This window comes from Giraffa tippelskirchi, chromosome 7 (genome assembly GCF_054371585.1).
Source record: "Giraffa tippelskirchi isolate mGirTip1 chromosome 7, T2T-mGirTip1v1.2.pri, whole genome shotgun sequence".
Lineage (NCBI taxonomy): Eukaryota > Metazoa > Chordata > Mammalia > Artiodactyla > Giraffidae > Giraffa > Giraffa tippelskirchi.
This window is the reverse complement of record NC_137281.1, coordinates 144,564,456-144,575,842: the sequence shown is the minus strand read 5'-3', so window position 1 is coordinate 144,575,842 and position 11,387 is coordinate 144,564,456. Positions and strand designations below refer to the sequence as shown.

At 43.6% G+C, this 11,387-nt stretch overlaps 1 protein-coding gene across 3 annotated transcripts in view; it reads left to right on the top strand.

Moving 5' to 3' along the window:
* The first annotated feature begins 541 nt into the window (after positions 1-541).
* The window catches only part of ZFYVE1 (zinc finger FYVE-type containing 1), a 44,226-nt gene continuing 33,380 nt past the window's right edge, over positions 542-11,387 (top strand). For all 3 annotated transcript variants that reach the window (XR_014059235.1, XM_081508929.1, XM_081508928.1), the window contains exons 1-2: positions 542-865; positions 2,231-3,173. Coding sequence is in view for 1 of the 3 variants with exons in the window: in XM_081508928.1 (XP_081365054.1) it covers positions 2,691-3,173 (483 nt within the window). In the remaining 2 variants the exon portion in view is untranslated. The remainder of the gene's footprint in view (positions 866-2,230; positions 3,174-11,387) is intronic.

The following is an 11,387-nucleotide window of genomic DNA, read 5'->3' as shown; positions in this document are numbered from 1 at the left end:
AAACAGGTACGAGTGTTAACCATTAGCTTGTATTGTAGCCTATAAATTTACCTGGATAAATGTACCCCTCTCTAACCAAAAGATGATTTAAAACTTGGAAGTTCTCAAGGTATGTAAGGAAAGGTCAGAGAGATAAATTAATGGAGAAAAAAAAATTAATGGCTTGCAGAACATTCCAAGACTACTTATATTCCCATATAAATTCTTTCTGGTCTTAGTTTGTGCAAGACGAAATTGGGTAACTGGAGACTGCCTGTTTTTAACACATTTCTGAAGGAATGGTGTGCCATAAGTTACTTGAAATCGAATTATTTGCCTGGCCTATACTACATATTACATCAGTTCTCTAATTTAGAGCCACTCCTTCTCTGGCCACTACCCAGAACAAGCTGAAACCTGCGGAAACCACAGTCAGCGCAGAAACTCCAAGTCCCTAAATGCTCGAGGGCCTGTCTCCAGCGCCTCTTCGCAAGAGCAGCGTCCTCCGTATCGGGAGTTGTAGTCATTCAGAGGCTTCACTTCCGGGAAGTTGGGGAAGGGTGCCACTCCGAGGAACTACACTTCCCAGGAGGCTGTGCGCACACCTCTCCTCCCTCGCCGCTGTCAGGCTCCGCCTCTCCCGCTTTTCCCTCACTGGGCTGCAGCGCTCACGCCTTCCTGTTAGTCCGAGCTGGGACAAGTTCACTCCGATCAGCTGATCCTAACTGACAACAGGAGAGGAGGAAGCCCGGGAGGCAGCGAAGGAGGAGGGGGTGCGGAGATGGAGATGAGGATGGATCCACCGGTGTCCTGAAGCACAGCCCCCGCCTCCACCGGCGCCCCGTGGTTCCCGGACGCCGCCTCGCCGCGACAGAACTGCTTAGTGGTGGGGTTCCCGGGCCGCCGCGGTCGGGGAGGGACGGGCACGGCCCTGCGCCGGGCGAGCGATGGCCCTGGAGCTCCCTCTGCCCCCGGGAGGAAGGGGGGGCGGGTGCGGCTGGGGCTGGGGTGGGGGTGGGGTGGTATAAACAATGGATTTGGCTCTGGCCTCTGCCAGCGTTGGGGGAGATTTGGGGGGGACCTTCTTTGTTCTTAGATCCTGCTCCAGCCCCTCGGGTTGAGGTGGTGTTGCCTGGGAGGAAGGAAGGGTGAGAAATCCCCGGCTGGGGAGAGGCGTCGAGGTGGGAGGCCGAGTGGGCAGACTGTTTGCTTGGGTCTTAGTGGGCGGAGAGGTATCCTTTTGAAGGTTGGTTTTACGTTTTTAATCAATTGTGACAATTTTGATTTTTGTTAACGTTGCGGGAGCTGCTTGGGCACGTCTGTGATTAGGGTGTAAATAAGGTCTCCTAGTCATTCCTTTCGCCTTCCCTGTTATCTAAAAATTAGATGGATAGATTGATTTCTGTATGGGAGGAGTGAATACCTGAAAGGAGGGCTTTATATTTCGTTGGAGCATTAGAATGGGTGTCCAGGCGAAGAGGAGTTAAAAATATGATTGTAGAAGGGACAAAAGCCCCTTTCTTGTTCCACTTATTTTTCTTCTTTCTTTCTTTCTTTCTTTTTTTTTAAGTTATTTTAAAGTTGGGTTTTGAGTGACAAAGAGAAAAATTATTTAACTCACTGCACGCCTGGCTTTGCAGTGGGCCATAGTGAAGGAATTCTGTCTCCTGTTGCTCCCTTTTTTTGCAATTAGAGAAAAGGACAAAAGGAAGTGCAATAATTGTTTTTAAGCACCATAGAATGGTGACTCTTTCCAGGTTTAGAGCCCTTAATAGGCATCTGTCTAGAGTTGAAACAGCCCAGTTACAAGGGTCTTTGGACCTGCCCAGGACTTTGATGGAGCTAGAGTTTATTATTATTGCTTCTGTAGCTTTTTACAGGCATCGTTCTTCACCTCTCCCAATTGTGGAGTGGAGGGACGGTGCAGAAGGTTGTCCCTTCAAGGACTGTTTGCTTAGTGCTTTCGATTCTGAATTTAATAACTCGAAACAGAGAATTTCAATCTGGGAAATAAAGCGACAGAGTCTCTTAAGTGCTTTGATCCTAGAGGTAGTTGTTGTTTTCAAAAGGAGCAGCCTTAATCATGATTTTGAGGAGAAATTTCTAGGATTAGAATGAGTCAGTGTTTAAGTTTCAAGAATGAAATTTCTCTTGGGAGTTTTGGCCTCATATTTAATCACAATGTTTTTATTTTTTGTTAAAGGTGCACTTCTTTTAGATGAGTGAAATACTTTTCCTGTCTCTGTTCTAGGTATCCCCAGAAATATTGACTTGAGGTTGGATAATATTGAAAAGCTCCTGACCACTCTTTCATTACCAAAACCTTTCGGCTGAGGCCCCACGCATGAGACCACCTCAGTAAATCCATCAGATCTCTCTCAGATAGCCATAAAAGACCCTTTCAAGTTGATTTTGACCACATATTTGCCTGCACTTTATGGAGGATGAAACTATCAAACCACATCAACGTTGCTGCTGATTCAAGAGCCTTGGAGGCAGAAAATTAAACATTGGAACATTTGTGAGTGTGTGAATAATTCTAGTAGGACATCGATTGTTTTTTTTTTAGAAAAACAAAACACTTCTTTTTTAGGGTATTCAGAACCCTGTGGAATTGTGTGCAGTCTTCTTACTCAACACCTCTGTCTTCACTTCCCCTGGGGAAAGCCCAGGTACCGTTACATGGTAGGCGGTTTCCTTGCAGACTGAATATGAGTGCGCAGACTTCCCCAGCAGAGAAGGGCCTGAATCCAGGGCTGCTGTGCCAGGAAAGTTACACCTGCAGTGGGACTGACGAAGCTGTCTTCGAGTGTGATGAGTGTTGCAGCCTGCAGTGTCTCCGTTGTGAGGAGGAACTCCATCGGCAGGAGCGCCTGAGAAACCATGAGCGGATCAGACTCAAAGCTGGCCATGTCCCTTACTGTGACCCCTGCAAGGGCCCCAATGGGCACTCTCCAGGTGTGAAGCAGAGGGCAGTGGTGAGGTGCCAGACCTGTAAAATCAACTTGTGCCTGGAGTGCCAGAAGAGGACTCATTCTGGGGGTAACAAAAGGAAGCACCCTGTTACTGTGTACCATGTCACTAAGGTCCAGGAGTTGCTGGAAGAAGAAGGGATGGATGAGGAGACCAAGAGGAGGAAGATGACTGAGAAGGTTGTGAGTTTCCTCCTAGTAGATGAAAATGAAGAAATTCAGGTAAGCACTCAGGGATAGTAGGTAGGATTCATGTGGTAGTGGAGGAGATGTGTTGTTGGCAGGTGACTCTCAGGGAACATCCAGGAGGAGCTCACATTTTAATCACTAAGAGGCAAGACTTCTGAAAGCTTAGGTTGCACGGAATCAGGTTCAGTCACTTACCAGCTGCATGAAAGGAAAGGGAAGGAAAGGGAAGTCGCTCAGTCGTGTCTGACTCTTTGCGACCCCATGGACTGTAGCCTACCAGGCTCCTCCATCCATGGGATTCTCCAGGCAAGAATACTGGAGTGGTTTGCCATTTCCTTCTCCAGGGGATCTTCCCGACCCAGGGATCGAACCCAGGTCTCCCGCATTGGAGGCAGACGCTTTAACCTCTGAGCCACCAGGGAAGTCCCACCAGCTGCATGACCTTGGGCTGAATTATCAGTACTTTACCTCTCTGAGCCTTAATGTTCTCACCTGTAAACTGGGGACAGTGCCTACTTCATTGGGTTGTCGTGAGGAAGAAATGACAGTGTTTGTAAAGCCTGTTAGGTAATGAATACTCAGTATATGATAGCTGTCATTATTAGTAGGATTATTATCAGAAAGAACTGATTTAAAACTATTTTCTGAATGAGAGCACTTTGGTAAGTTGTGAATACGTGTGAATAAGCAGAAACTGTGTGTACAGGGAAAGAAACACTGACTTTTTTGGTGGGTCCCAGGGGAGTGGAAGGCTGTAAGTCATAACCCTGCTAGCTCCATTGGGAGACAGGTCTTTGAAAAGTGGGCATTTCCTGAGGGTAGTATCCTCTCCAGATGGGCTTTTCTTCTCATATATTGGCTTCTGATCAGTAGAGGCCAGTAAGGGCATCTGTGGTTACAGGACTAGAGAATATTTGATTTAATTTTGAGCTAGGGAGAGGGTGGTGAGTGATAGGAACAAGTTGGGGAGGTGAAAGTGTGTGACAGTTGGGCCAATTGGGAAAGGGGGTAGATGAATGTTTATACTTTCCAGTGAAGCTAGTATCATTATCATGTCTATACTTTGGAATGAAGACTGCTTGAGTTCGCATCCTGGCTTCACTCACTGACTTAATAACCACGGATAAGTTATTTAAACTCCGTGCCTCAATTTCGCTTCCACATCGTAGTAGCAATTGAGAGGCTTCAAAGAAATTAGAAATGGAAATGGAAAGGCCCTTATCACCAGGCCTGGCATTTGGAGTCAGCATCAGTTTGTTGTATTTGTCAGTATCAGCGAGTATTTGTGGTACATTCAGTACTTTTAGCTGTGATGACTTCTCAAGCCTCCAGATTGAAGGAGTACATTTGTAAGTTACCACTTGGAAACTCTCTAATTACCCTTGAATATTTTTCATCTGTCTTTTTCCTCCTTAGATAAGATTATGGAGATGAACTGCATCATGATTTCTATGTACATGTATTGTCAGCTAAATACTTTGCTAACACAGGCTTTTCTTTCTTGGCTGAAAGGATATAGAGTTATGGAAGAGTGACCCAGATCCCCTTCTGCCTCCCTTGTTAGCAATAATGTCTCCTTTATGGATTATGCTCTAATTGGGTGGCGGTGTGGACTAAATATTTATAAATGGAACACTTGGGTTTGGATGATTCTTGTTGGTTTTGCCACCAGTTCTCTTTAATATGGAATACTTTGCAGTGTTATCAGTTTCATAAAATGAGAGGAAGCTTTGGGATGACCAGTAATCCTCATGGATATTGTGTCAACACCAAAAAGAGTGTTTTTTGAGGGGAGGAGGCTGTATTTTCTTTTTGTTGCATTGCTACTACATATTTCTTAGTAGAGAATTAAGAAAATAGAAGAATATATACCAAAGAAGACAAATCCAACTGTGCATCTTTTTTCTTGTAATGTGTTTTATTTATATATGTGTGTGTGTGTGTGTGTGTGTATACATTATAATTGGGTTGTTCTGTAAAGATTTCTCCTTTCATAAACATTGACCACTTCCCAGGAAATAACAGTTTATTAATTGCCAGCAGCTTTAGTTGGGACTAATGGATTAGATGAGAATTTTAGGTGGTGATTTGTTAGTGGAAAAGTACGTGAAGAAACTATCTGGTTCCCTTTTCTAATGTGAACGTCTGAAACAATTAGAGAGGTGATTGTCTGATACAAATCTAGATGATGAACTCAGCTAGATTGTAAACTCCTGGAGAGCAGGACCCTGTGTTGTGCCCTGGGTCATACAGTGGTGGACACGTCAGCCCATAAATACTTGATTGGTGATGTCACATCTCAGCCTCAGTTTTTTAGAAATGAATATCACACACATACTTAGTAAAAAGGCTAAAATCATATGAAAGGACATACAATGACAAGAGTTCCCCTCCTACTCCATGCTCTTGGTCTCTTTTGTTAGAACATTCACCATGAACAGTTAACTATGTGCCCTTCTAGAATTTTTGTCACGTATGCTTATGAATATATGTATGCATCCTTTAAATTTTTCAACAAAAAGGGAATCTAATATACTTGCTGTTCTGTCCTTGGCTGTTTTTCGCCAAAGGATGCTTCTTGTAGAACTTTCCTTATCTGCACCTTGGAGTTTACCTCATTATTTAAAGGCTACCTAGTACTCGGTTGAGTGGTTTGTCTATAATTTTAGCCTATTACAGGATATTTGAGTTATTACAACTAAGGATGTATTGAATATCCTATAAATCTATTTAGAAATGGGATCTTTATCAAATGATATGTGCATTTTGAATTTAGATCAATACTACCAAATTTCTGAACCTTATTTTCTTTGTTCCTGCAGTGCTTCTCTGAATCTCCCCTGGGTTCTGGTCTTGGCTCATCATAGTTAAAATTTAAAGAGCTCTTACTGTGGTACTTGGCACTGTGCATAGCATTTGAGCTCATTGAATCCTGATGATAGATAGCTCTGTATTAGTTTCTTACTGTTGCTGTAACAAATTGTCACAGATTTAGTGACTTAAAACAACACAAGTTTATTCTGTTATAGGTCAGAGGTCAGAAGTCCTAAAATGGATTGATAGGGCTGTGTTCCTTCTGGAGACTAATTTGTTTCCTTATCTTTCTAGCTTCAAGAAGCCTCTTGTGTACTTTGGCTTGTGGCCCCACCATCCAGCTTCAAAGCTAGTAGTGTTAACATCTTCCAATCTCTTTTTCCATCTTTTTTCTTCTGCTGTCACTTGCTTCTCTGCCTATGGCCCTTCTGCCTCCCTCTTACAAGGATCCTCATGGTTACGTTGGATCCACCTGGATAATCCAGCATAATCTCCCCACCTCAAGGTCCTTAATTCAGTCATATCTGCAAAGCCTTTTTGCCCCATTAAGTGACATATTCACAGGTTCTAGGCACTAGGATGAGGGCATCTTTGGAGGTGGGGTGGGGGCAATTTCACACTACCACAGCCTATGAAGTAAGTTGTATGTCTCAGTCAGTTGGGCAGCTATAACAGAATAGCATAGATGGGGAGATTTATTAACAACAGAAGTTCATTTCTCATGGTCCTAGAGGCTGGGAAGTTCAAAATCATGGCACTGACAGATTCAGTGTCTGATGAAGGTTTGGTTCTTGACAGCTGTTTTCTCACCGTGTCCTCACATTGCAGGAAGAAGCTCTCTGGAGTGTCTTTTATAAGTGCACTAATCCTGTTCATAAGGTTTCTACCCTCATGACTGACTCACCTCTCAAAGGCCTTACCTCCTAATGCCATCAGGTTGGGAGTTGGATTTCAACATATGCATTTTAGCGGAATACAGCATTTCATCTACAAGCAGTGTATTTTCTCGGTGAGGACACTGAAACACAGATGAAATGACTTGGCAAGATCAAGTTACAGTAAATGGCAGAGGATTTGCGCTCCAAGATCCTTGTGCCATGATACTTCTAGTCTCTCTCACCAAGTCATTTAAACTTTCTAATCAAACTTCATTCTGGTCGGTAGCATCAGCTCACCAATTCCTCACGGCCACTGTGAGGATCGAATGAAACACAGCTCTATGTAAATGCAAGACTGTTAGCATTGAAGAACTCCTTGCTCACATCAGTGAAGATTTCATGGTTTAGGCCCCAATTTTGTTTTTCTCTGCATGTTTCTAGGCATTTGTGGGCTTTGATCATTTTCAGTTTAGTGCATAGGTATTATTTTAGCAGCTTGTAGGCTGTTACTGTTATGTGAGGTTCCCTCAAATTCTCTGCCCTGGAATCTCCTAAGATTTGTTGTTTGTGATCGGAGTATTATTTAGTTTCTTTCGGAAAACCTGGAAGGACAAAAAGCTTTCTTTTGGAGGTGACAGTTTTATCATTAACCCATTGCCATTTGAATGTATACTGGAATGGTAAATTTGGGGAGAGACTGAGTTTTAGTCTCAGAAGCAGGAACTCTTTGGTGGCTCTTAAATGGACACATTTGGCCTGCTAACCAAAGACATTTCATTCATTCCTCACATTTATGGAGTATATCTGCTGGTGCCGGGCATTGTCTAGGCCGTCACATGCTGTCACAGAGCTTACCATTAAGGGAGGAAAGCAAAGTTCACCTGTGTAAAACATAAAAAAAGGTGGTTCAGATGTATAATGAAGGAAGAGTGACTGAGAAGCCACTTTTGCCAGATGGTCAGGGAAGGTTTTCTTGCCTGGAGAATCCCAGGGACAGGGGAGCCTGGTGAGCTGCCGTCTAGGGGGTCGCACAGAGTCGGACACGACTGAAGCGACTTAGCAGCAGCAGCAGCAGCAGGGAAGGTTTTATTGTAGAGGTGACTCTTAAGCAAAGACCTGATGGTTAATACTACCTGGGGAAATAGACCTCCAGACAGAGGAACATGAGAACAGAAAGCAGGTGGGCTGGCATGTTTGAGTAGAGAAAGAATGCCTGTGTCGCTGGAGTGAGCTAGCAGAGAGTGGTGAGGATGGAGGTACAGAGGTAAGCAGTTGCTGGATCCTGTGGGGACTTGTAGGCATGGAAATAAGTGTGGATTTTAAGTGTCATAGGAAGCACCAGATTGCTTTATGCTAGAAGGTCATTTGCGGGGATAGAAGTTTTTTAGAGATGCTCTTGGCTTTGGTGTGAAGACTACAATTTCTCCTAGACATTGTAGTGTGTAGGAGAGGGCAAGAGGAAAGCAGGGAACCCACTTAGGAGGCTGTAGCAGATGCAGAGGGGAGAAGGAGCCTGGATTTGGTGCAATCATTGTCACGGTGAGATGGAAAGACGTTGATGAATTTGGGACAAAGTTTGGATGTAAAACAGGAATGCTGATATGTTGGGTGGGCGGGTGAAGCAGTGAGAGAACTCAGTAGTGACTCCTAGGCATTTGGTTTGTGCAAATAACACCTGCTTAAAACCCCAGGTTTTATTGACTTAAATTGATAAAACTTTTAAGAACTCAATTCACATAATAAAGAAAAAGTTAAAGTACTCTCATTTGGTATTATCTAGCACAGTGGTTCTCAACCAAGGGTGATTTTGGCCCCCCACCCCAGGGGTGAGGCTGGGGGTGGCATTTAGTAATGTTTGGAGACTCCTCTGATTGTCACTGCTGGGGGATCGGGGATTATGTACTCTTGGCTAGTGGGTAGAAGCCAGAGTCCTGCTGAGTATCTTAAAATGCAAGGTAACCCCCACCTAGAGAATTACCTGGTACAAAATGTCAAAGGTGCTAAGATTGAGAAAACTGATCTAAGAGATGAAGATTTGGTCTGATAGGAGACCTGGATTCCAGTGAAGTGGAAAACATTTAACCAATACACCACTTTTTATTCCCTCTTCTGGTTCTTTGTGTTCCTCAGAAGTAATTTAGCTGAAATCAATATTATCTTTTGGCATATTTTGTAACATCTCTAGTGAAATGGTTAGACCTTCTGTGTTGTATTCATTGATTTTTCCAGACATTACTGGAACTGTACTTGGAAAACCAGAGACTCATGGGTCCATTATTTAGAAACTCGAAGTAAGTAAATGATCCACAATGACAAGAGATCTATAGTCTCTTGAAGTTAGAGACAACGCCCTTAGCAAATAACTCAAAGGTTAGAAGAATAAAGTTCTAACAATTAGAGTTCTTAATGGAGGTAGTGGGTAGTATTTTCCTCTTGGTTGAGTCTTGTGAGGGATTCGGACATCTTGTCTTGCTGAAATATTTCTAGTCACAGAAATGGTGAAAAAATTTATATACTGTATATGTATATAATAAAATTATACATTTATATGTACACCGATACACATATATATATATATAAATATTTAAACCCCACGTTTTTCTTTCTTTTTACAACCACGCCATTCTCCACTGTCTCTTTTCTACTAACTTGCTATAACTACCCTCTTTCCAAAAGAACAGAGCTGCACACTAACAATCTGTTGCCCCTGTTTCACCCTCATGCTCACCAAACCCCGATGGTTGGAGAGCAGGGTGCTCTTCATGCCAAAAAGCTCTGGAAGTTAAATCCCCTCCTGCTGAACATGTGGGGTGATAGGGAAGCCCAGTGACCCAGGAGTGGTCCATGAGACACTTAAGAAAGTGTCTCCTGGGGTAGGCTTTCCTAGACTAGAAATCCAGAGCCTTGAGCCCTGTCTGAAAGGGAAGACCAGGGTGAGTCTTGCTGTCCTTCAGTGAAGTCAGTGGTGGACCTCATCTCACTGAGACCGTTCCTTTAAGGAGACCCATCACGTTGTTTGGCTGCTTCACTTGTTTACAGTCCCAGAATAGTGTGGCTCAGAACACTGGGAGTTGGCCTTTTTTTTTTTTTTTTAATTGGCTAAAAGAGACATTATTCTAGTGGGATTCAGGAATGGAAAATAGCTGAGGATGTTTTTGTACTGTATGGGAATCCTTGACCCCAAACAGGCTGTGCTGGTCTGTCCCATTTCTATTCTGCTTCTGTCTTAGACTCTCATCTGCGAGTGACCCCCTTGGCCTTGTCCTCTGCTTCCTGGTCTAGGGTACCTTCCAGGGGCTTGCTCTTCCCAGGACCTCTGTTTCAGAGAAGCTGGCAGAAACCCCTCAGGACTTAACTAGTCAGTAGGTCAGGAACCTGGGGATCATAATCTTCTAACTTGTGGAACGTCCTCATTTTTCTCTTCGAATGATCAAACTATTATAATGTAAGGACTCATTTGGTGCTGTGGCTGGTTAGTCCTTTGGCAAATTCTGGTCAAAACACGAATATATTTATTCTTGGTTATTAGATGCCATGTTAAAAAATGTAACAAAAAACCCTTCCCATAGATCTGCTTGGGAGCTGTCTGTCAAAATAATAAGCAGTAATTGGTACAACAGCAGAGATTCCATCCCCCTCCACCACCTTTTACTCATAGAAACCCAAGTAAAAACCCCTTTTGTTTAGTGGTAGTAGTCGGGGGAGGGCATTGTATGATATTATTGGGAAACCAGGGTTGAGGGTGACTCAGACAAACAGGAAGATGAAAGAACCCCTATTATATGCCTCTGATTTCTGCTCAGCATCTTGTGAGCTCACTCAGCCTTGGGCTTACTCGGTTGTAACAGACTCCTGGCATTTAACCTGGGAGGCTATTTTGTTTAGTCCAGGGCTGTTTAAAATTTGACCCATGCAAGCCATCAAAACCACTGTGAGTCAGCTTTTCAGGGAACCTATCTTTAACTATTTCAACTTACCTCCAGTTTGTATGATTCTAATTTTTTTCTGGTCTGCCAGTTCCTTGAAGTGATTGATTTTTTCTCTGGAATTTGGCAAACATTTGACCTTTTTGAGCCGGGGTTAGTATACTATGCAGATTTCTTATTAAGTTGACAGTGTATGTTTTCCCTGTGGATGCATCTCCTGGCTGTACTACTCTTGAGTGGATCCTGCAGATTGTGTCATGTGGAAGCCTTCTGATGGCTGGCTGGACTTTTCTGGGGAGTCCTGCCTGCTCTGGGAAGAGCTCCCGAGAGATCATTTCCGGCTGAAGTTAGAACTGCAAAAATGTATTGAACACATTTGATCAGTGAGGGGCAACCAGTGGAAACCTGGTGGGTGAGACCACAAAGAAGGGAAAGAGATAAAAAATTTTCAGGCAAGAAGGATTGGAGAGACCTATGAGAAGGGACACAGAGGAACTTTTGGAGACAGGAAAGGGTGGATGTTTCCTTGGAGGATGTTTTGTTCATTTTGCCCCTCTTTCCAATGGCTTTTGGCCAGTAATTAAGAGGTTCTCTTTGACCTGTTTGTGAGGTCACGTTGGTGGTGGCAG